This window comes from Pseudopipra pipra, chromosome 14, assembly GCF_036250125.1.
Source record: "Pseudopipra pipra isolate bDixPip1 chromosome 14, bDixPip1.hap1, whole genome shotgun sequence".
Classification (NCBI taxonomy): domain Eukaryota; kingdom Metazoa; phylum Chordata; class Aves; order Passeriformes; family Pipridae; genus Pseudopipra; species Pseudopipra pipra.
In genome coordinates, this window is record NC_087562.1 from 232921 (window position 1) to 259352 (window position 26432).

The following is a 26432-nucleotide window of genomic DNA, read 5'->3' on the forward strand; positions in this document are numbered from 1 at the left end:
TGTATATTTTGAGTCACTTTATTCTCAGTAGAACTCCCACAAAACAAACACAAGCAAGCAGGAATAGGAGATGAAATCTCACATACAGAAAGGTCACTGAGGAAAACAGCTTTGGCCCTCCTGCACTGAGCCGAACAGGACTGATTAGGAGGTTCACAGGCTCTACAGTGTCCCTCTATGCCAAACTACAAGGAAGTCCCTGCTGCTTGTACTTCTAATTAATGACTGGACCATCTTATACCTTTTTCTGACCATAAACTATGGCAGAAAATATTGCCTTTCCCAGAAGAGGCTAATGTAGTGACAGCTAACCAAGCTAAAATGAATTCAACTGAAAGCAGAGCCCAAAGTTCTGGTAGCACTAGGAATACAGCATCACAGGGCTAAGGACAGAGCACAGGGGAGACTTGCCTAGAGAACGAGAAAAAGCCAGGAAGCCTGCAAAGGGGAAAAGGTTGGAAATCTGCTACCCCCGAGTGGTGCAGGGCAACGTCTGGTCCCTCCCAAGAGCCAGTGACAAACTCCATGTAAGCAGGGCACCCTGCCCTCAGTGCACAGCCTGAGACAGAGCACGGCCTCGGGGAAACTTCTGCAGCAAGAGGCTGCATCTATCCAAGGGAGAGGAGAGAATTCAATGCCTCATTAAGGCAAAAAACTAAGCAGTTGCTTAATTTTTGAAAACATTTGTATAGGTTGAAGGGAAACTGCCTTTATTCTAACTAAGAGGGTGGCCCAACTCTCTCCTACTCAAGAAAAGAATAGGATCTGGAATAAAGGGGGCAGCAGGAGAGGTTAAACTGGTATAAATCCTCCAGAAGATTTGAAAGGGACTAATGCCTGTAAAAGATAAAGATATCCCACCAAGTAGGTGGAAGACAAAGGCTAAACCCTTAAGGAGAGTTATCAGAAGGGGAAAGAGCAATGCTGTTTACTGCACAAAAAGGGAGCTTTCTCACATAGTATAAATGCAACTAGACTAAACATGGGCTTATTTATTTATTTCTACTCCTGTGTGTTTTATTAAAAACAAAACAACAACCAAAAAAACCCCAACAAAAACAAACCTGCTTGCTCTGAGCATTATGATTAAACACAGATTCATGATCTAAATCACACTTAACTCACACTAGTTGAAGTAATCTAGGTAACAGCAAGACATTCCCTATCCTAACATATGGTGAATCAGGACATTTTAGCAAGTGACCCAAGGACCCAGATCTTCATCCAATCAATTGAAATACTAACAGAGCAGGTTCCCAATTCAAAAGGCACTGCTTGGGGAAGAATTGAGGCACATGTGCCAGACAGGCACAAATAATTCCTAGTAGCTGCTGGCCATACTGGAGGCTCCCTGTTGGGCATTCATTTGTTGGGCACCCCAAGGGTGACAAGGGACAGAACATCACAGCAGTGAATAAGCCTTGGTAAAATACACAAAGATGTCTTAGGGTGTATTGATATTTCAGTATCATTGTATCAGAGACAATTTGTGCTATTATTTTGTTTTAATTCATTTTCCATCATGAGATACTTCAAATAAATGCAAAAAAATCATATTAGTCACCAAGAAGACAATGTCCACTCAACTAGAACGCAGCAATTAATTTAAGATTAATTTAATATTAATCACAAAAAGTGAAGAATTTAAGAAATATCACAGCTAGCTGAAATACAGGTGAGTTTCAAGTAGGTATCATATAATTATCTGAGTTTGTGCAGGCCACTAAGGTAAATGTTTTCTTAAGCAATCATCATTTGAATTACATCTAGTTATTTTCCACTATGTCCCACAGAGATAACAAAGTCTCTGTCAAGTACCGTGACTTGCAGTTCCCAGAACTCCATATGTTTTGGTTGACATTTCAGGTCACATACACAAAGCGTTTCAGAGCCTTATCGGTTACAAAGGGCACCTTTTAGTCCCAGTCTCAGCAAACACACCACCTACTGACCATGAGCTCTTCCATCACCGATCTTTCCCACGTAAAAATTCACCACTTAAAGTCAGTCCCAAACCAGAGGAAATTTAAGGTCCATTGCTTCTTTCCCCCTCCATGTCATTTAGTGAATCCACTCCAGATTCCACTTGGGAGGAGAAAAGAAGGACCAGTTCCCAGTTAGGAACCCTAATTCAGAAACCAGGATCGGATTGGTTTGGATGAAACTCAGGGAGGAGCAAATGTGTGGGGAGGGGGCACGACAGTGATATTCAAGGGCTTATATTGTCTGTGACCTATACCTGCAATGGCAGCAAAGCCTCCTGCCAGGTCTTGGTCAGAGAGCCTTATCTCACTCCAACCTGTTGCTATTATTTCCTATTTACAGCCCCTCTTTTTAGCTCCAAAATTCTGCTGTTATGGAAATATACTCAGGCTCACTTAATGCCTTATTCATGCCCCATCACTGAATTCACTTGAATAACAGATGGCAGTTGACAAACTCTAGAAATATTTAACACATCCTTCTCAATCTTATTAATTTAAAAGTAATCAATAATTTATATATAAACAGTTAATTTGATGTGCTTCTCTTGTTCCTACAACAGTACAGAAGCATCCAAACCACATGAAACAATTGCTTCCAACACCAGCCATGCTAACAACTGCCCAGAAAGTCTTCATTCTCCCTTGCCACAAAAGGTGCTCTCTGAGAGACAGGATGGCACAGCTGGTGGTTTCCACAAAACAAATGCACAACTAAAGAAATGGACATGTATTTAAGAAAGGCAGCATTAAATCTTACAAAACAGATTTCTACTATCTGAAAATGTACCACACTGCATGTCTCAAAAAATTGAGAAAAAACCAAACCGAACCAACTCTCTACAGCCTTATTTTCTAAAAAGTAGTGCAGAATTTTGCAATGAAAAATCTCCTTTGTAAGAAAGAAGATACCTGGCAAAAGAGGCTGGATTCAGAGGCTCAGCCAGGTAGGACTAATGATTCAGTGAGAGCTTTCATGAAGAGCAGCCATTCTGAAAGGAAAAAATGTGTCCTTCAGGAAAAAAAGGTTCGTGTTATAGTAGGGTTAAGAGGAAATCTTCATTGTTGTCTCAGTGTTGGGAACATTTAAATTATTGTCTCTTTTTTGTCTGTATAGTTAAGGCTGGCCTTGGTTGGCCTTCAAGGAACTACTGTAGCCACGCCAGTGGCTTCACGCAGCTGGAGCAGTGTTTCCAAGGGCTGCAGAGCTGAGCTCTTCTCAGAACATGGTGGGTGGGCTGGGAGCAGGAGGCCCAGGGTGAGCTCACCCTGCCCAGCAGAGCTGTCCGTGCAGCAGCAGCCACAGCTCTGCTCCGAGCGCCACCGGAGAGCCAAACCATCCCCCTCAGCTTGTCAGGCACCCCTGGTACTTCCTATAAATACCTTCCCAGCAGCCCTTCCTCCCAGAAATGTCCATTAAATTATACTTACAGCAGTACAGAAAGGATTATTTATAAAGCTCCACATTAGCAATCTTTTAGTGAACACTTCAGTAAGATAAATGCAAAGGCATTTTTTGAAAGGGAGGAATGTTTTCCCATCATGAAGCATTATCACGAGAACATTATCTTCAATACTTTAATACATTTGAGACAAAAGGCTATATGTGTGGTTTGATTATTGGCCTGAAATGAACTGCATTTACTGTGTTCACAGAAAATCACTTTAACAAAAAAAAGTTCTTTTTTTGTGCCTTGAAATGAAAGTCCAAACAATTTAGGGGAGGGAGCGACCTAAAAAGAAAAACTCACAAGTTGCTGATCTTATTCACTGCTGAGATCCTATGTGGAATACAAAGATAATTTTACACTAAATATTAACATCATGCTTCAAATGTAACTAAAACCAGCTGAGCTCATTCCACAAATGAAATCTAGACGTAGGGCATATCAGAGCAAACCTGGGCAGTGCTGGCTGTTGCTTTGGGCACACTGTCGGCCCAGCCTGCTCGTGCTGGGTATGTTCTGAAAAGGGAATGAGTACACAAAAACCAGGCCTGTGCAAGATCCTTAGATCTGAAACTCAGTCCAGGCCATGCCACAAAGGTGTTACGAAAGCACAACCTGAGCAACTGCTCATGAGCATCAAAAGGCAGGACAAAAGCTTTCCTTTCACACCCCTAATAATTATGTCACCCTTCCTATAAATTGCCACTCTCATTTTCGTATTTTAAAAAAACAAAACAAACCTACCATACTTTACTCCTTTAGGCACTACAAAGCCACCACAGGACAGGGAGTATTTTGGATTATTTTCCATATTACTGATGGTTATTTATTTGCAGACCTCACTACGGGTGAAGAAGTGAGGTTGAGTTTCAGACCTTAGATTTCATTTGCCATTCAAGATAAACATCTTATTGTAGATCTATCAAATTTGGAGTGATTGAAGGCCAGCAAGTATGAAATTTTATTATATAATTCCTAAAGCCCATCAGCAGAACCCATTTAAGAGAGAAGGTAACTGGTATTCTCTCCAACCTAATATCTCCCAGTGAAGGGGATTGTCATACTAGTCACCTTCTGCCCAGCACAGCTGCTCTCTCACTATCTAAACATGGATCTGCAAAGCACTGCTTGTTAGAAAGGTACTGAAAAAGAAAGGTACTGAAAAAAATAGTCTTCTAGGTTTCAGTGTTCCACTGGGGGGGACAAAAGATGGAGTGTTTTTAATAAGAAAATTCAAAAAACACCCTATGGTTTATGTGGGTAAAAAATAAAAATTAATTATAAACCACAGAATCTTATTTTTCTTGGGTACACTGAACAATAGAGAAAACCATTCAAATGGGGGCGGGGAGGGCAGTGGTTTTTGAGCATTCAGAAAAAAATGCAAGTCCTCTTACACAGAGTTTGCAGAGTTCAGTTTTCAGTGGCATAGTCTGTTAGAATGCAACTATTTTTTCCCTGTATACTTCACAAATTTTATATCTAGAGCTAATATGAAACTGAGTATTTCTGAAATCAATAATAATACATAAGAATGAGAAGAATTTCTGAAAAGACATGCTGTGTTTGCTTAATAGAATTCTAAAGTTACTCTAATTCAGTAAGAACTTTTCTGAAGAATTTCTGACTCAAATGCCAGAGTCACAAGTTCAAGGGTTCCAAGAGCCAAGGGTACCAGCTCCATAATTATTCCTCAAAGTTGTGTGTTTTTTACAGTGATATCAACACAAATATTGCATGTTTTCCCTTGCTAAATAAGCCTTGTTTTAAGGGAATGAAAACTGAGGAGCTGGCGTAAGGAAAACTGTCCCTTGGCTCTTTCTTCTGATTTCAAATCCAATTTCCTATTCTATATCTAGAGGCTAAGCCTTCATTTATGCTCAGTGACAGACATGCAGCGAATAAACTGCAATTGTATCCAGCAAACCCCCCTTTCCCCCATTCTGGTTTATCCTGATTGTCGCAAAGACTTCCCGAGCCTGTAACCTGCAGTAGTGAGTGCAGCTGACAGAGCAGCACCCGGCAGAGCCGTGCTGGTACCTCTGCATCCCTCCGGCTCGCAAAGACTTCCCGAGCCTGTAACCTGCAGTAGTGAGTGCAGCTGACAGAGCAGCACCCGGCAGAGCCGTGCTGGTACCTCTGCATCCCTCCGGCCCAGCTGCCCGGGAACTGCGCTGGGCCGAGCCCGCGCTGCCGGCACTTCAGCGCCCGGCTCACAGGTGCTTTCTTAAATCTGCAGCGTGCTGGGCTGATCCTCCTCCTCACGGTCACCGTGCCATTTCTGCCTTGCCCACAACTACCCCAAGAACAGTCTGTCAGCAGAACTGTCCTTTGCCTGCAGCTCCTCCCAGCCTGCCTGCAGCATTGGCTAACATTGCAGCTGCCTCCTCAGCACATTTACAACCTGCTTTTCCCGTTCAGAACAGGTCAGAAAATCATACCACCTTCGAAATCCTTAGAAGACTCATTAGCCTAGTCATTACAAAGTCTGGAAGCTACAATATCCAAAAATTGCACTTGCTCTGTAGTAGCTGGAAGATCTTTAGGCCCACTTCAGTTGTGAGTTACACTACAGCAGCACTGGGCTATTTCCTCAGAGTAGCTATATCTAAAAAACCCCAGTTGGATGATCTCCTGGTGCCAGTGAACTGAACAGAAACGTAATAATAAAAAAACTCAAAATATTGCCCTCACTGCATTGACAATTTCCCCTGTTGTTAGCACGCTCCCTGTGATGCATCATCAGTGTCTAGGCCAGCTGCCTTAAAATATCCTTTCTTTCCCAAATCATCCCCAAAACTGTCCCCACAACCCAAAAATTCAGAATCCTTTGTTTTCGGGGGGCTTACTTCTTACCTGGTAAGAAGAACACTGACATGCTGTTATCAGTCACCAATATCTTTTAGCTGAGCAAAAAGATTAATTTAGGGACAAGCAGAAGTCACATTTCATTGCTGCCATCCTTTTGAGCCTTCTCCTCACAAGCAAGAGAAATGCTCTACTACTCACATGGACACTAACAGCTATAATCCCAACTCTAGCTTCTTGTTTAGGATGTATTTACTTAGAGCCTGCAGCTCACCATCTGACCTGCTCTCCAGATCTCATCAGAGATACAATGGACCTGACTCCAGAAAAGTGATTTTAGAAGGATTTCAGAGGTAAATACCACACACAAAATACATAGCATTTTAAGCAATCTTACAGTTTATATTCCCAGGCATAGATTACTTCATTGTCAGTAAAAAATAAGCAAAAATGATTGTATTTCTAAGTTTTTGCATTGTTTAAAAAAAATAGTCCTTACCTTTTCAAGGACATTTTAAATTAATGCTATTACTACAATTAATATTCCACGTAGCTTGTGTGGATTTTCACAGTGAGGTCTACAATTGCACAAGGAGTGCATTATATCAAACAAAAGAAAGACACACCTAATCCAATGGGAATGAGCCCCATATTTTTAGAGCACGTTTAAATAAGAATTCATTGGACTAAGTTGTAGCAACAAATGTTATGCTCCAGGTAAAGCTCAGACTGTCCTTTCCTCACTTAACCTCTCATGCCCTGACTAGAGATGAGGAAGCATCTCTTCCTTGCCAGCCTTTCCACTGTCCAGTTCCACCACCTTTAGATTTCTCTCACAGTAGATCCTTGTGTGTCTGCCATCCGTGATGAAGGCAGTCCCCAGAGACCCCAACAGTGAATTAACTCAGAAAGCAGCACGAAAAGATCTTACTCTTTCTGACAAACCCACAAGCTTCCAATGCAGGAAAGAAAACTAGATTCTACTGCTACTCCATTGCACACATCAGAGATTTTTCCAACAAACCCACAACAGTTTTTTGGAGCTTCTGGCACAAAACTCCTGTAAGTCTCCCCCTCCCCAAAGTACCATGATGTATTTCACTCTTCCTCTCCTCAGTTATTCTGCTGCTTCCTTCCACCTCAATCCTGTTCTAGTGGTAAGAAGAAATACAGCAATGTTTCCTTCATTTTGCTCTGGCATACTTTTTAATATTATTATTTTAAAAATACCCAAAGATTTTGAAGATCTTTGCATACGAATAGGTATTTTAAAAGCCTGAAATGCAAACATTTTAAGTTATTTTAAAAGAGAATGTACACAAACAAGTGACCCATGGGAGTAGCACATTAACTCTTTCCCTACCCCCAGCAAGCAGAAAATTAAGTGCTGATAAGAGAGGATAATTAAAATCAAGTAGCTACAACAAAAAAACTTTCCAAAGTTACAATGCTGTAACAGCCAAGCCAGAAGGTAGGGGCCAGTATGAGAGACTGGTATAAACCAGAACTGCACGTTCGTCAGGTCTGTTGTAAAAGCTGCTCTCCCAAACGAAAAGCAACACAACATGTTGTTGGTCATATTTTTACTCATTGCTCAACAGGAGCAGGATGTCCTAGAAGGTCTAGGAGCAGTAGAAGGCCCTGTTGAGTGTTCCCAGACTTCAAAGCAAAAAAAATTTACACAGACAATTCACGTGTTTGAAGGTTAAGGGCTGTGAGAGTGTTTGTTTAATTTTTTAAGTAATAGAACTATTGATATGCAGCCCCCCCTCCCCCAGTCACTGCTAATTTCACAGAATTCTCTCTTGAACAAATTAGGCAGTCCCAAATTGTGGCAAGTGCTAGAGCAACTCCAGATCCAATAGTAAACATTAAAAACCTCTTCCCATTGCTAGAGCTACTCCAGATCTAATAGTAACATTAAAAACCTCTCCCCATTTCATACTTCTTTCTATACTATGTACACACTATAGCCTGAGTGATTACCGTGCATGGGATCCTCTGCAAGGAGAATTCCCAAAGACTGTCAGTTTATGGTGCTCAACAAGACCAAAGGAAATGACCTGAGAGATGTGGGAAAGGCTGACAGTGATAACAAGCCTATATCATCCATTTGTTCTTTCATTGCAAGGGGAATTTAACACATATGGGCTGAATCAGAACACCAGACATGGGCCTTAGGTGAAGGGGAAAAGAAAATGTCAAATCTGGTTCTCCCCCTGCTGAGCTCCAGCTCCCTGTGAGGATGTGTACAGCTGCTCTGCAAAGGCAGCCTCAGGAAGAGGGCAGTCCCCGTGTCTCTGGACATCTGGCCCCCACGCCAGGACATCTAGCAGCTGTGGATCTGGAGTAGGCTGGAAATAGGATCAAAACCAACAAGAACAGCAAACTTACTCTCTGCCAATAGTAGTTTACAACCCCCAGCAGGGAGGAGCTGAACAAATAGCTTGAGAAAGTCGCCACCTCTCTGAGAGAAACGCTGCCAATATCGAGGTCATTTCACCAGACACAGAAACCAGGAGCCAACCACAGGGCCAAGAGCAAGTGAATCAATCAGCAAAGCACAACCACCACACTCAGCTCTACAGCTGGGAGCACAGAACCATCACAAGCAAATGCTTGTCCAGCCGAGGCTGCAATCGTGTGTTGTGCTACCAAATTGAATCAGTTGTAAACCCCTAACGTTATGCTACTAGTGTGTGTTTTCCATTCTTAAAGCCAGAAGACTGAAGAGTCATTTTGCTTTTATTTTTAGTCCCTTAGTTTCTTATGTTCTAACACAGTCTGTTCACATCTGGGTGACACTTTAAGCCATCTAATTGCCCAGTAATTTCCACTGGATTTCTATTAGATATTGTATTAATTTGTTTTCTGTAGAGCAGTTTTGAAAAGTTTATTTTTTTCCAGCTAAACAGACACAACTGTGTTTTTCACAATTTGAAATCAATTTGTACATTTCAAAGCAACCGTATCAAATATCAATGAACACATAGGAAAAAAATTAAAAACAGGAGAAACAAGAACAAAATTTAAAAAAAACCCCAAGACACACACAACAAACCGAAGTCAGTAGTTTCATGGGCAGCATAACAACCCCCGGCTTTAAGACGAACAAGCACCAGAATGCTCACTGGCATTCGTCTGCAGAAGCTTCTCCTGCAGTTGGTAACGGGGAACTCCCGCCCCAAAGCACCGTGTTCCAAACCCGCTCCTTGCCCGATGGAGCGGGGACATCTACTGGCAGCAGAGATTAGCGGGGGCAGGAGAGGCCGAGCCAACGGTTTAACCAAATTACATCCACCGATGCTCCTGACAAATCTAAACATTCCTAATCCTGCCATTAGATAAGGATTGCTAAAAAAGATATTTTTTAGCAATCTTTTCAGCAAAAGATATTCTCTCAAAGACACTGCTAACATTAAATAGACAAATCTATATCAGTACTCTGGTAATGTTCACAGAAGGGAAGGCATTTTACTTAAACTCTTTTTATTATCAGCAAGCACACAGAAAGCAACATAAAACACCTATTTTTTAAAAAATCGGTTATTTAAAGGAAAATTATTATAATAACGCACCAATAAAAGAAATGGCAATTAGCAAGTCTGACTAACGTGCCACCATCTTTATTTGAATATTCACATTTCAACTGCACATCCAGCTAAATAATACAATAGCCCTCACCTGATTATATAAATAGAAAATAGGAGGGAAAAAAATCAGGTCCTTGGTTTAGTTTGGATTTTCTTTTTAAAAATCTGTAAAACAATTAGATCTAGAAAGGAAAAAATTTAAAATTTACTATAGGCAAACCTTGGTATAGATCAGGAATTTTCTGCTTTAGAACATTTCAAGTCATCTTTAGATGCAATCAGCTTTTAGCAGATACTGTAAGCAGTTGGCTGAAAATTCATTACGACAGATTTTGTCAAATACAGTTCTGTACAAAACAGAACACGACAGGTTAAACTGCCAGCCTTGCAGTTCATTTTAACTGACTGAAATAAAACAAATATTGTTTCAAAAAACTAAGGAGCTGAAGAGCTCTTTTTCTTTTAAAAAATGAGGAACTGAATTTTGCTAATAAAAATTCCTTGAAAATATCTTAGTTTACAGAAAGAAGCAAAACTTATAAGACTGCCTAGAATAAGTCTGCTCTGCAGATGGAGAAATTCCAACTGCAAACACCTGATTCAGAAGCACAGCTGCAACTACTGAAATAGAGAATGGCCATTTCTAACTCTTCAGTCTCAGCTCATCTCAAATAAAAGTAATAGGAATAACTACCTATAATTTCTATAAGTTGGGCAGGAACACCCTATGGGATGGTCCAACAGAGAAATCATTTCTGGGTAAAATTATCAGTATCAAGAGAACAGGAGCAGAAGTGAGTAAAGGAATCATCTTCAAAGCAGCAGTATCAGAAGTATGAAACTAGGGAAATAAATACAAACAATGCTAATTTCATTCCTCAATTATACGATATGGCAACACAAATGCAGGTAAGTCATTTTGCTGTCTGCAAGCATGGAAGAAGCTTCTTTTTGATAATCAAGTTTCACGGCTGTGAGGACCTTTTCTTTAACAATAGTAAAAGTCAAACGATAGTTCTTTACCAAACTTCACTTCTTGGGTGAAAAGAGTTAAAGCTTAATGCTTTCTGTATTTTTGTTATTCTGTTAAACCACACGCATGTAAAGACAGCAATCCCTCTGATAAGTCTTTGTAACACAGCATAGTCTAAAAATTCAACCTCAAGGAGTAAATGCATTCATCAAAGAATAAAAAATATTTAGGCCTTACCCCAAGTTCCCAGCCTTCCCCAGAGACAGAAGCCACCATCCAAAGACATTTGATGCAAGTGTTTGTCTTCCATTTGTGAAGAACTCTTGGATTTGAAGCCAGCTCATGGGCTAGAAGGCCTCTACAGCAAAATTGCAGGTTATCAGCCCCCAGCCGGCGCTACCTGGGGCTCGTGCTGCTCACAGAAGTGCAGCTGAGCTTAACTTCCAGCGGCCACCTGCCTGACCGGAGGGCTCCAGCCCTCGGAGCAGTTCTGCCTCAGCACAGCCCCGCTCACCCTGAGGCACAGCCCCGTGGGCACAGCCCCGCTCACCCTGAGGCACAGACCCCGCGGGCACCGGGCACAGTCCCGCTCACCCCTGAGGCACAGACCCTGCGGGCACAGCCCCGCTCACCCTGAGGCACAGACCCTGCGGGCACAGCCCCGCTCACCCTGAGGCACAGACCCCGCGGGCACAGCCCCGCTCACCCTGAGGCACAGACCCCGCTCACCCCTGAGGCACAGCCCCGCTCACCCCTGAGGCACAGACCCTGCAGGCACCGGGCACAGCCCTGCTCACCCTGAGGCACAGCCCCGCTCACCGCTGAGGCACAGACCCCGCGGGCACCGGGCACAGCCCCGCTCACCCTGAGGCACAGCCCCGCTCACCCTGAGGCACAGACCCCGCGGGCACCGGGCACAGCCCCGCTCACCCTGAGGCACAGCCCCCGCTCACCCCTGAGGCACAGTCCCGCTCACCGCTGAGGCACAGACCCCGCGGGCACAGCCCCGCTCACCGCTGAGGCACAGCCCCGCTCACCCCTGAGGCACAGCCCCCCTCACCGCTGAGGCACAGCCCCGCTCACCCCTGAGGCACAGCCCCGCTCACCGCTGAGGCACAGCCCCGCTCACCCCTGAGGCACAGCCCCCCTCACCGCTGAGGCACAGCCCCGCTCACCCCTGAGGCACAGCCCCGCTCACCGCTGAGGCACAGCCCCGCTCACCCCTGAGGCACAGCCCCCCTCACCCTGAGGCACAGCCCCGCTCACCCTGAGGCACAGACCCTGCGGGCACAGCCCCGCTCACCCTGAGGCACAGACCCCGCGGGCACCGGGCACAGCCCCGGCCCGGGGAGTAGCGGCTCAACGGCGGGATTGTTCCTCACTGAGGAAACTCCAAACGCCTCCTGCAGACGCGCGGGTGGCTGGGGAAAGCTGCTCCCGTCCAGGGGTGAGCGCTGTGGACACGGCGGAGGGAACCACAGACCCTGCGGGCCCCTCCGCCCCTGGAGCCGGACCCCGGGAAACCTCCCCGGCCCGGGCAGGCCCGGCTTCACCGCCGGAGGGGGGAACAGGCAACGGGTACGGGTTTGATCCCACGCTGGGTGCCTGGCTGGCCCTGCCTCCCCCTCACACCCCCACCACCCACCCCAGCAGCACTTCAGTTCGTAACTGTTCCTCCCCCCTTCATTCCCTTCAGCACAAGCAAGAACGTCAACGTTCGGAGCAGCAGCACGCCCAGGTCCGGCCTGTTGTCAGACCCCACCTGGGGGTCTCTGCTCCATCCAAAATGCTGTCACTGCTCTTGCAGTCATTTTACTCAGGTAACTGCTAAAAACTGGATACTGCTCCCAAGTCCTGCGTGTTGTGTTTGGTACACGCACAAACACGAAGCCTGAAACATCCAAGTTCACTTTCTATAACTAGTTTCCACCATCTCATGCTAAACAGGGATTGCAACAGCAGTTGGTGATGGCCAAGCCTCTTCTTAGTAGACAGGTAGATACACATTTTGCACATGGCAGAGCCTGTTTGCAATTTCCATTCATGTTACCATGGGACTGTATTTAAAAAGCAGAACTGCCATTATTGTCGACTAATCCAGAAAGGTGTTAGAGGAGTAAGGGGAATCTGTGTAAATCATGGCTGATGTTACTTGACATGTTCCTCTGCAGCCCTGGCTCAGCTTGCCAAGGAAACAGAAAACCACAAGTTCCATGCGTTTTTTTAAGAGAAAAATAAGACATTTCAATAGATTGCAAAGCCACACTCAAGATGTGACCAGCTGGACCATGGCAGACTGCAAGAATCTTAACAGACAGACTATGTAGGTCCCAAATTTTTTAAAAGGGAGAAGCATTCTCCTCCAAGGCACATGGGGAATGTTAATTAAAATTATGCAATCCTTTCTACTATTCAATTACTTTAAAAGTAAGGTTTGTGGCAGATTTCACAAAGATAAATCTTAGAAACAGAGTAATGCAAACAGTTCTACTTTAAAATAATGTAAAAGCTTTTCCTCCAGTCCCACCCGATTGTGCTGAAACTTCCTTTGGAGATTTTAATGATGAAATGGCACCTGGCATGAGATAATTCTGACTAGAGAGAAATAAACCCTATTATCTTTACATGATTCCCTCCCCTTCTCCATTTTTACAATAAAAAGGCTGACTGGCTCCATCATAACTTAAATGTAGCATTTTGGGTTGCACAGAAAAGCGAGTGACCCATTAGGTCAATTAAATCCAAACATGAACACAATTTCAAGTTCAATACTTTGTTTCCTCTGGCAACAGAATGAGAACACTAAGCATGTAAACAGTTACATCACCGTTGCCTAAAGAGTGTTCCACTACAAAAGAAACATGCCTCATGCACATTTCTGGCTTACCAGCACACTCAAAAAGGAAAAAGAAAAACCCACAAGAAAAGTCATACCATTCACTCAAAGTACAAATGCTTATCTAAATCTAGGAGAAGAGAGAAGTGTGTAAGAGGTTATTTATCAAAGAATGATGCTCTGTGAAAATACATTAAACCAAAGCATACATTAAACCAAAGTTTAACGTACTTTCAAAAGCCAATGCACATAGTAAGCATCTCTTTTATTTGTTGTAATATAAAGAAGCATACATCATTCAGTTCTTTAAAGTACAACTCAAATTGTACACTAACAAAAAGGATCAATTCAGACATCCATGAACATGTCAACAACAGAATTCATTACATTTTGCTCTGCTGGTATTGCACTTGGAATGGTTTTGAAGTAAGGCACAGTAAAAACAAAGTCATTTAGTGCTTCTACAGCAGATGTCTTTTTTTAAACACATGCTACATGACATAAAAGTACTTCTAGCTTATGTATGTACACACGGGAAAAAGAAAAAAGCATGCACTAGAGAATTCAGATTCCAACATATCTTGTTGTTTCATAATATACAAATAAAGTAGTTTAAAGATGTAAACAAATTGCATGCACATAAACTAGAGCAAAATCTTTAATACAGTATCTGAAAGCTATTATGCTTAAATAAAAAAATATAACTTATCAGTACTCAGGTTTATGTGCCATTTTTGTCCTGTAGAGATTAAGTTTGCAGCTGGGGGCAGCAAGTTATGGGCAGGTAGGGAGGGTTTTTCTGATTTTGATGTTGGTTTTGTTTTTTTTGCTTTACATGTTGGCAGCAGTACACTGGTAAGAAAGACAAATATGGCTTTTGCAAAACAAGGTCTAACGAAAACATGAAAAAGCAAAATTGCATTTGGGGTCCAGCATCCTGATATTTTTCAGTCGAGAACAATACAAAACAAAAATCAATATGATCTACGCTTTGAACTGGGTAAGTCATGCATTCCAAAAGACCTTCCTAAAGACATTTAAACTCTACAAAAAACAGGACACTTTGTCAAGTGTAAACTCTTAAAAACTAAACACAGAAGAATCTGAATGACTCAAGCTTCGCTTTCCACTTCAAATGCTACTAAGTTTCTCCCAAGGCTGCAATAGCTGAAGTGCTGTTAGACTGCCTTCAGAATTAACTACCTGCCAGGAGTGGGTTTACTTATTTTTACACAAGTACATTAGAAATTAAGTAAATTAACTGCATAATTTTTGCTGTCACTTTATCTTTGGCATAGGATGCACCATTTTTCAAATTAAGTACAGGACATTTACCACTCTGCATTCCAACTTGTTATGCTGAAAAGGCACATTTGTTGCTGCCCGGGTGGCAAGGGAAGACTTCTTATTTTGCAAAAGGCACGGTGTTGAGTGCAACATTCTCTCCTCATCCCCCCGAGAGAGTTTAGTCAGACCAGGTACAATTCTACATAGCGGCTTCCCAGGAGCTGTCCATTTTTCTCAGCCACTGCTTTCTTAGCTAGATCCAGGCTTGGAAAAGTCACCAATGCCTCGCCACTGGGCTGGCCACTAAAGTTGTAAAGCATGAGGATGGAATCTGCTTGGAGCTGCAATGGTACAAGAAAACAGAAGAAAAAAACTATAAAGACCAGAGACCACACCTGGAAATGCAATTTTTAATGCTGCACATCTGGTTCACTCCACTCCTGTGTCTGTGGTGAAAATACTCTGGATGTTGAGAGTGGGAAGGAGGAGAAGGGATTGAAGATTAGAAGAATTCAGCTTTTAGCTTGGCAAACAGCAGCAGCTCTTGTTCTGCTGGTGTGCTGAATAGGATAGACATAATTCCATGCAAAAATTTTGCTAGAGAAGCAATTGAAATTAAAGGTTGATAAGAAAATAAAGACGTAGATGTTAATAAAAGGTAAATGGAGCAAGAAAGTCCAGGCATTCAATGAATAGTTCTTGTACTATGTGGACTACTGGCCAAGTGACAAAGGATATACATAAGGCATGTGAATACTCACACACACAGTTAAAAAAACAAACAAACAAAAACACATACACAAAAAATAAAAGAGCTGCTACGAGTTCTGTGTTGAGAGGATGAGCTGAACTCAACACAGGCATACAGCAAAAGAAAGATTTTTCAGAAAAATGAAGTAAAATTTGGTGCAGTCCAACTGAAATAAGTACTTATTGCAATTTTAACAAGGTTAAGAAAAAGCAGGGTAGCAGACGAGATTATTTAGTCACTGGAGTTGATTTACTTTGGAGAGCATTAGCCCTCATAAAGTCTTAAAAGGCAGTTCCAAATTGCTGAGTTCAAAGCAGACATCTGTCTGCCCTGTTGTACTCCATCCATTCCCCATAACATGCAGGAAGTACTTCCAAGGTAAGTTTGGAACCCCTGTTTGTTGGATAGAAATGAATATCAGTGAAGTTTCAAAACCAAAGGCTGGAGGATCAAAAGCTCAGCATGCAAGGTTAATTTGTTGGAGAAAACAGTGTCAGACAAAACCATGCTGGAGAACCAACCAGTTTTAGGAGTATTAACCCAATTCAAGTTAGGTTCATGTGACATATGTCCTCTTGAGTTTATAAAAGGTTAAAATATTTGAGGGTTTCACTTTTGTAGAATTTGTGTGCCTGGTATACTGTAAGAAATAGAATTCTCAGTTATTACCAAGAGCAGTTTCTGACAGCTTTACATTCAAACATATGGAAATAAAGCAAGTACATGCCAGAGCTTCACTTACCCAAACACTGAGCAGGCAGTACAAATATTCTTAAGATGTAAGCAACGGTACACATTAGAAACCAAAAGCATGCATAAGACAGTTAGTACAGACTTCGCATTATTTCTTCTCAGGTAACTAAAGTTAGCCAAGAAATAGCATACAGAAAGAAATTCAAAGACAAATAAAAACCCTCATGTCTAAAGCCCACTTCAACTTTGGAAGTAATCTTGGTTTATTTCAGAATAACCCTGTGCTCAAAGAGAAAGTTGAACACAGTTTGGATTAAGTCAGAAATCTGAGCTAAAAGATGCTCTACTCCAAACAAGCTCTGTTATTAATCCATATGGGATGAAGTCATTTACCACCAGCCCAGAACAGAAATTTAATATTGCAGGTTAGAGCCAGCTGAAAACACACATGGAGCACAGTTAGACCTCTAAGCACAGAGAAGAGCTTTAAAAACATAGTTTATTGGTGTAATACCAATGTAAGGATCTGGAAATTCATGTTATAAGGGTTGCATAGAAAGCTAGCAGAGAAGTTCATGCATTCTGCAAGCAACATAATTAAAAGAGTTAAATAAACCCCTTCGGTTTCATTTTAAGACACACTAGGGTTAAGTTCTTATTCATATGTATTTATAGAGATAGAAATAGATTTTCTTTATGCACATATGTGTTTTATAATTAGATTCAGATTCAAAGAAATATTTTATCTGGATTTTTTTTTTTTATTCTAAAAAGAGTGGTATATGTATAATACTACTTTGAGCCACTTAGAATTCAGGATGAGCTACTCTGTGAATTAGTCAAAGACTTTTTCCATGCCATACATAGTAGAAACCTACTGCTGATCTGGTTTTCCAGCTAATCACCAGACCACGCAGCCTCTAGTCTATCTGCTCCCCAGCAGATCCAACAGTATCATGAGAAACCAACTAATTTGAAAACAACTGAGTTGATGGCGTTTATGTGGAAGTACCTTTGTCTATGAAGGTAATTGTCTTAAGGCACAGTATTTGATTGCCATATTTGTACTAAAAGTTTGTTGTGGTTTTTTTTCTTAAGGATAAAAAAAATATACTGACTAATCAGTAGCATTTTGAATGGAATACAATAGTACTGGGACATCCAGTACTCCACACAGGCCACAACGAGTTCTTAAAGAATTATGTGTTAGTGCCAAATATGCAGGCAAGTTTACTGTTAGCAAATCTAGTTAATTGCATCAGAAAGTCACTATACCCAAAAAACCTCTCCTAAAAAAATAAAGTAATAGCTCACATTGCATTAGGGAGATCAAGAAACAGAAATATTAATCTCCAGCCAGTTATATCATACAGAAAAGACAAAGCCAGAGGTCTGGGTTTTTTTGCCCACAACTTAGTGCGTGCTTTCTAGCAAGAGGAAGAAAAAAAATCATCTTCTACCACTCTACTAAAAGTAAAATATTGGTCTGGAAGCTTTACATGAGAAACAAGCACTAATAAACCCTGCTGGAAGTTTACCACACCATCTGAGCAGAACCAGGCAATCACACCACCTCCAGCACTGCTACCCCAGCCACGGATCACAGTGGGCCATTCCTTAGGTTAGTTGATTTCTCAAGCAGAAGGACTAATGCAAGGATCCCAACGCAAGCTAATAAGGGGGGAAAGCCACAAGAAAAAAAATCTCTATCACCAAGCCCTTCTTTTCCTTCCCATTCACCTCTGGAGACACAGGTTCTGCCAGTCATATCTTACCTTCTTCAGCAGTTACAAAGTTACAAACAGACCCACTCTTTCGGTGCTTGTAACACACTCCTGGCTTGATCGCCCAGCTGAATCAGGCCATGGTAGTCATCGGGGGCATACTACAGCACAAGTGTGACACGGACAGTCAGCAAGAGAAGGAACAGTCCTGCTACAGCAAGCCACACAGATGAGCATTTGCAACCATAATTAAGAGCATCAGCTATAATAACTGGCAGGAGACAGTGAATTTGACAGATGCTATTTTTACACAAGATAAAAAAAATGTACATCAACTGTATTACTGGTCGTAGGAATAGATATAAAATAAATGCTTGTGGGGAAAATTCTGAACTGTATTTGAACTGTTCCTTATTGAGGAAGGGAAATAGCTCAGATTACGAAGTGCTCCTTTTTTTTTTCCTTCTACTCATGAGATGGCAGCATCAGGTAACCAAACTCTTCAAGTTTGCATGAGCATAATGACACCTCCAGTAATGGCTCTCACTGGGACAGATGAGCATCTCCCAGCCTGCACACTGAAGTGGGGCATTGGTAGAAGTGTATGGATCTCGTTCAGACCTCTTATGTACCCATGGAAATAAACTGCACCTTCTCTAGGGTAGAGGGATAAACAATTTAACTGCATATAATGCTTGCACTACATAGACTACACCAATGCAATTAAAGAAAATCAGTGTCCTGGCATGAATGCACCTACAAGATAAAATTTATACCAGTGTGATATATTTCTACATAGAAAAAAGAAATAAATGATCCAATGTAGCTGCATCATGATAGATTTGTAGAAGTAGTATATTAAAATAAAAATAGTGACTATACAGTACAGTCACACCAACAAATTAAAACAAAAACCTCATATATGTACCAGATCTAAGATTTACTTGAGGTCCTGAATCTGAACAGTAGTCACACATACTATTGGCCTGGTACAAATATAAAACACATAGTCAGAAAATACATCTTGGGGGATATGAAACATTGTTTTTATCTCATAATCTTGCCAAATTATATCCTGGAAAAGGACTGAGAATTCTTGCACATGCTGCAAAGAGTACTGGAGTGGCTCCTATAATCCAGAAGACAAAGTGTGTAGCATAACACAAATTATCGAATATCCTTTTGGAGGCAAGAAGGTTTTCCTGCCCTGCAAAATGGCTGTTTTGCACTAACATTTTAGATGATTGCCAAATGCACACAGTATGGATGTACTATGCTGCCTTCCTTTGATATTTCTATAACACAAAAAGTCTCCTGCCAGCTTAGGGAGAAAAAGGTGTTATATTTGGGCATACAGGACACATCGTATCCATCCAAAGGGAAGTTGAAAAGAAATAAACAGCCAGTATACCCCTTTCACAGAGAACAATAACCAGGAGCCCAGAGAACATAAAAGAAAAGAACCTCCCAGAATTTTTACTACTGAATTCTAGTCACCTTCACATCTAGACCCATGCCATTAAGTAAAAGACAAATATAAGAAGTATTTTCTAGATAGTCTCTGCTAGGGAAACCAGACCGTGCAAATATTAGATTCATCAGTTCCCAGACCTGCCCTTGAAACAAATCTACAAAATGTAAGTTTGCTCTTTGGAAAGAATGTCTCAAGATAGTACATACTTTAGATTATCAGTAGATGTACAGTAGGCAAAGATCTACAGGCTCTTGTGAGGGACAGTATTTCAAAGGTTACGCTTGAAATGCAATAAACAATGTCAAAAACATGAAAGTGGGAAAACTATCCTGCACAGAAAGTCAAAGTTGTCAGAGCTTAGGCTCAGACCTAAAGAAAGAGAAACAGAAAGAAGAAAAAAAAATCTTCTAGTGATAGAAGCAGCTTCTAATAGCAAGAACAATAGGTAAGAGACTGCAGTCAATTCAAATAGAAGCTGTGGAACAGTAAATTCTTCAAAGGAAATAAAAACTACCCTAATTTGCCTGAGTAAGCACATGATTGTGAATATACTTCTGATTCTATCTGCATTTCAGAACCCATAAGAACAAAACAAAAGTATTCAACCACACAGGACAAAGCCAAGGGTAAACTGGTTAATAAAGAGGTAGTATACTACACTTTCTCTTTGTACATTTTTTTCCTCTTTTATTTCTTTCATCTATGATGAGGGAAATATGGGACTGTTCTCGTCCCCTCACAGACTATGCACAGATTTAACCAGGTCACTAACCAGTAAGTCATTGATTTCCATTTCATTTTTGCAGTTCCTACAGTGAACATTCAAAGCTCAGTCTAAAAACAGCACATACAAAGCAATCTAGGTGAAAAAGAAAAAAACAAACAGGAAAGTATATTTAGGTACACCTCAACTGGGAAAAAATGGGAGCAAATAAAAGGAAAACATCACGGGAAAAATGGCCACTTCCTGGATGGCAGCTGCAATTATGGCCTAAACTACCAATAAACCATAACAGAACAGTTCCCAGAGGGATCTCTCAGACTTCGGAAAAAAGCCTCGATAGACCAAGTCTGGAACATAAAAGGAGATCTGATGACCAGGTAACTGCAACCTTTAGCACAAGAGCCAGGAGAAATGCCCTAAACTGGCTTTGCCCCTGAAGTGTCTCATATTCACAGCAGTGCTGATATTCACCAGCAGCCACGGGAGCACTCCGAGGAAGGGACCCCACTGGAGTGGTTTGTGTGTCAGAGACCCCACTGGAGTGGTTTGTGTGTCACAGAGACCCCACTGGAGTGGTTTGTGTGTCAGAGACCCCACTGGAGTGGTTTGTGTGTCAGAGAGACCCCACTGGAAGGGTTTGTGTGTCAGAGAGACCCCACTGGAGTGGTTTGTGTGTCAGAGAGACCCCACTGGAAGGGTTTGTGTGTCAGAGAGACCCCACTGGAAGGGTTTGTGTGTCAGAGAGACCCCACTGGAAGGGTTTGTGTATCAGAGACCCCACTGGAGTGGTTTGTGTGTCAGAGACCCCACTGGAAGGGTTTGTGTGTCAGAGAGACCCCACTGGAAGGGTTTGTGTGTCAGAGACCCCACTGGAAGGGTTTGTGTGTTAGAGAGACCCCACTGGAAGGGTTTGTGTGTCAGAGCCTGCCTGTCCCTGTACCAGGTAATGCCTGTTCAAGCTGCCACTTCAGCCTTGCTTCCAGCGTGGGAGGCAGCAGACAGAAACTGGAACCACTAATTTACCAGTCCCAGTCTCATAGATGGTTTCTCCACACAGGCAACACTTTCAGGTGGAAGATACATTTAGGACTAAAGCCAAACAAACAGTGTTCTCTATTCTGAGAGCATGGGGGTGAGCATAAAATAGTGTCTGTATTGCCAGATGACTTCAAATACCAGTAAGTGGGAATTCTATTCCCTTTCCCTTCCCTAGTCCAAATGTGCTATCCCTAGGATTGGCATACAGATGATGGGGTGTCCTTCTCAGATTACAAAGAGTCAGATTTCAAAAGGAACCCATAGGAAACAGAGAATACTTCTTTGTTTAAGCATGCACTTCAGAGAAAAAACCCTAATCCCTAAAAAGTCAGTAACAATGAAATCAGCTGTCCTGACACAAGAGAGAAATGTTGCTAATGCCCTTGGAATTTAGCCATGCACCCACTTCCTTTCATTTCCTTATTACTGTTTTAAGCACAAGTCGCCCTCCTCCCCTCCACTGACAAGCCTTGAATTCTGGGTCTCTGAAGACTTGGAGGATTAATATACTGCAAAAGGTCTTTTTAACTGCGGACAACAGGCACCAAAGCCCAGTACAGGTTGAAAGAACAGTATTTATTTTAAGCTTCTCTTACCTAAAAACATGTACACAAAAGTCCCTACATTTCCATTCTAGTATTTTTCAGCAAATTTAGGAGGCTTTAAATAAAATGCCCATGGTCCCTAAATCTTAGTCATCTTCTAGTTTATTTTTTTTACTACTATACTTAGAGCTTACCTAAATAGCAGTCTGCTTTCTAAGCACTAATCCACAGGGTCTTTTTCAGGCAGGCATGATGCCAACCTCCAAGAAACTGGGCAAGTCCTCCAAAATGCATGCTGAATCCTAGCCAAGGCAACAGCTGGGAACAGCTTTGGGCAGCTAAGACAGGGGCACAGTTAAATTGCCTCTGCTTATTCATTAACCCAACGGTTCTTGTCACGATACCAACTGGGTCAGTATTTGCATTCTCATAGAAAAACAAACAAAAGAGTCAGTATTTGGAGACTAGAAAGATTTCTCATTGATTCGTTCAGTGGCTAAGTAGTAAAATCCATAGAGAATTTAGCCACTAAATGTGAAAAAAATAAAGATATTTAGGTGAAAAAGTTTGTTCTGATACACACCAACCTCACATAAATCCATGACCACTACCAGCCCTGTTCCTTCATTATTTACTTGAGTTTTCTCACTGCTTCTACAGCTGTACAGAGCAATGACCTAAAGGAACACTGAGGAGTCTTGTTGCATGTAATTAATATTTTTGCACCACTTCTAGCAGGTGTTTTAGCACTTGTCAAAGCAACTACTATCACCCCACTGTCCTATGAATTGCATAGTGAAGTCTCTGATTTTGTTGTTTTGGTTATTTTGAGGTTTGTTGTTTTTTTTGTTGTATTACTGAATCAGAGAGTACTAACATTAGCTGTTTTGAAGATTACAGTACACTACAATTATATACAGAAAGGTAATGGGGAAAACTACCATCTCCGAGATTTACTACTAAAATTTTTCACAAGTTTTTTGATTGTTTAATTCAAGTTACAATAAACAGAAGGAATTTTCAACAATAAAAACAAGAAAGTAGAACCATGAGAACAAATCAAGCTGCTGAAACACTAAGCAAGAGGCTAATGTTGATAAAATTAAACTAAAATTAAAATGCTGATCTGCAGACTTTTACATTATTTGTTATTAGAAGCATGTACTGATGTTGAGACCAGCTTGTCGAAGCCCATGATAAGCAAAGTCTATCTCTGAAGAGGCAGGTCTGGTATGAAAGGTGCTTTCACTTAAGTAGCAACATGTGCACACATGCAATATATAGAGCCCATGAAGACTGAAGGAAAAAACCAGAAGAGAATAAAGCAAGAACTAAAACTGAAACCCTGTTCCTTTCAGAAAAGGACATAAAAAGACAAAAATCACCCTTCAGTCTCAGCATCTCCGATCTGATTCCCAGAGCACCAACACTGAAGCCCATTGAACACCAACATCAATTAGCTCTACAGAGATTAAAACCACACCAAACCACTGATGATTATTAGGGGCTCACTTTATGAACAAGCAGAAGAATGATGTAATAAATCCTTGGGCAGCAGCAGAAAATGAAAAAATAATGTGAGGAAAGGGGAGGAAAAAAGAAAAAAAAAAAGATTAGTTATTGCTCCAGAGATATAATTTTGTCCCATTACAGTAAGTCACCACCTCTTTTTCCCCTAAAGGAATCAGAGAGTATAAAACCAGCATTACCACACACAGGGTTCCAAGAACAATTCAAAAGAATTCCTTGGCTTCTTTATAAGATTTTGAACCCGATCTCATTTGGACAACATCTTCTAGAGAATCTGAAGAGGTGACCAATTTAATAACAGTAACTGATGATGACAGGAGGTTGCAGCAGCAGAACATAGTTTTCACCTTGTGGCAAAATTTCTATCCATCTAATCCTTTAACTATGCAATACAAACACCATGAACTGCTCTCCAAATGCAGAAAGAAGGAAAAGGGCAAACAGCACCAGACACAAAGTCCAGATTCACTAAACTAAAGATTTAGTGGGAAATAGAGCTACTAAAGGTGGTCACTGACCTGTTCCATGCACAGACGGGTTCAGGCCACATTTTTCAAAGGTGCACTTGCTTACTTCTAGCTGAATTTCAGTTTTGAAAATAGGCTTCCCCACTTAAGGTTATAATACATCTACCATCTACCCACCAAAAACCCCAGTCAGCTGAAAAAAACTGCAAGGCAAAATATCAGTGCCTAAACAGCAAGATGAATTATTATTACTGTTTGTGTGGAAATCATGAAAGCCACAAATAATTGAATTTGGTTTGAACTCTTTTCTGTTGAAGAAAAAGCCCTTAAACCACAACAAATTTAGTTTCTTTTTAATCTTTGTCAAAATTTATCACACTTCTTATGTGCTAATCTTCAAATTTTTCCACTGAGAAACTGAGTATGTAAAACTGTTTTAAACAAATGTAACATTTGAAAAAGACACAATAGGTAGAGCACTGCATCTTCCAAGTACTGAAAACTTGGAACATACACATTTAAGCATCTGTTCTCAGTGTACATTCACTTACACAGCAGATAGCTGGCTCTACAAATTAAAGCTCATTGTTCTTTAAGAATCTTAAGGTAAAAAAAGAAATAAAAAAAGAAAACATACCATGCCTGAGTGTTTCATATTAACTGCTGCTACAGTTAAAAAGAATCCACCTGCATCCTACGCTTTAGCACTATCACTGTTATCCACCTCACAGAATGCTGAAGGAAAAACATGCAAAACCTTTTCACACAAATCACTGGCAGTGGTTTGAGACCCACCAAGAGGATTTCATGTCAGGGCTTCTGACTAGTACCCAGAAGGGCAGAGCTGGCAGTTGTGTAAGTGCTGTTATTATCCACAGAAGTTAAATATGGACTGGAATATACCATATTCAATTATCTTTCTTCTTAATAAACTTGTGATGACAAAACATGATTATAGATACAATATCCTCTGAGACAAAGGGCAGAAGACATGAAAGGACCCATTCCATCAATTCAAATAAGTGCTACTGGAAAAAATGTTTGTACTTGGTGCTTCTTTTTTTAATTTATCAAGAAGACAAGTTTCTATACGTTTGCTCACTGAGAGCAGTCAATCAATACATACTGACTGAAATTATCCATAGCATGTAGAATATTTGCTATCAGGATAAACAGTTTGGAGAATACAGTTTTCCTTTCGTTTGCAATGTAATGCAATTTTAATGGAAAATATTCCTGCCTGTGACCAAAACAGTCAGTACTTGAAAGAGTGTCTGACAGAGGCATCTGTCTTTCTCTTGCAAGCAAGTCACCACAGCCAGCTCAGAGCCCTCTGTACTAGAAATTTGCTCTCAGCAGACTTTAACACTTAAGTCTTGAAGGACAAACATTGGGCCTACCTAAGGCTCCTACCAAAAAGTGGTCAGGACTGAAAGCTTTTGGCAGCTCCCCTTCCTCTGACAGCCCCTTCCAGCCCCACTCACAACAGGGCTCTGCACTTTCTTGCTCTTCAAACTCAAACCCTAAACCTAGACACTAAATCACTGCTTTCTAATTAGGATATGTTTAATATATAAGAAATAAGGCAAACTGTGTGCTACACTTTGGTCTGGCAGTTAAATATGGAGCCTGCACACTCGTTTGGCAGATTCCAAAAGCACTCACTCAGCTCCATCTGATCTCCACCCATCAAGACTCCAAGGTCCAAATACAATGGCAAGCACAGGAACTGCAAACTAACCTGGTAGCCCTGGAAGAAGCTGAGTATCTCCTTCATTCCTGTGTTGTATGGCAAGCCCTGCATCCGGACCAGCGCTCCAGGCTGGGGCAGGATCGGAGTGTGGGTGGCAGTGGCAGCAGCAGCTACAGCTCCTGGGGGAGCTGCAATGTACCCCACTGTGGTAGGAGACACTGGAGGACTGAAAGAGAAAGAGGGAGCAAAATTGGTATGAAAACCAGTAGCCAGTTCTAGTTCTTGGAATAGGCAAAGATGAATCTGAAAATATAAGTCTGAAAGTAAAGCCCAATACCACAGAAAATCAAACAGCCCTGATGTGGATTGCTCTGTGGACTTTCCTAATTTCTCTGCAGCATCTGATAATCTATTTTTAGAGAAAGGAGGGAAAGGAAAATAGCTAACATTTGTAGTTAAAGACATAAGGAGTGGCACTTGTTATTTCACAGGGGAGAACAAAAAATAGCTGCAGAAGATTTAAAATAGTTAATAATTTCCTAAAGAAAAAAGGAGAGGGGTGTGTCATAATATGAAAAGCAGGCAAATGCCCAAATCTGGCATTTCTGAGCCACAAAATAGCCATGAGTTAGCATCTCCAGCTCTGGGCAGGACCCATCCAGCAAGTTAGCACATACTCAAGCTACCAAGTGTCACAAGCCTAGGAACTACCAATGAACAAGCTATTTCCCCATGGACCCAAGCTCCAGACTGTAGTGACTCATGCTGATATCACCTCTGGGAAGGGAAAAGGTGGATATCTGCTTTGCTTTCACATGTAAAAGCGTTCTTTGGTCTCAGTGATACACAAAATCAAAACTAGTACA

At 41.5% G+C, this 26432-nt stretch overlaps 1 protein-coding gene across 18 annotated transcripts in view; it reads right to left on the reverse strand.

Annotated features, from left to right (window-relative positions):
- Positions 1 to 26432, reverse strand: part of ESRP2 (epithelial splicing regulatory protein 2) — a 131001-nt gene that overhangs the window by 22138 nt on the left and 82431 nt on the right. For 13 of the 18 annotated variants that reach the window (XM_064670579.1, XM_064670580.1, XM_064670577.1 and 10 more), the window contains 2 exons: positions 25615 to 25792; positions 13869 to 15268 (listed from right to left, as the gene is read on the reverse strand). In XM_064670579.1, coding sequence (XP_064526649.1) covers positions 15110 to 15268; positions 25615 to 25792 — 337 coding nt within the window. In that variant the 3' untranslated portion in view covers positions 13869 to 15109. Of the gene's footprint in view, positions 1 to 13868; positions 18257 to 25614; positions 25793 to 26432 lie in introns of those variants that run through there. The other 5 variants (XR_010434220.1, XR_010434219.1, XM_064670587.1 and 2 more) reach the window with 2 other exon arrangements.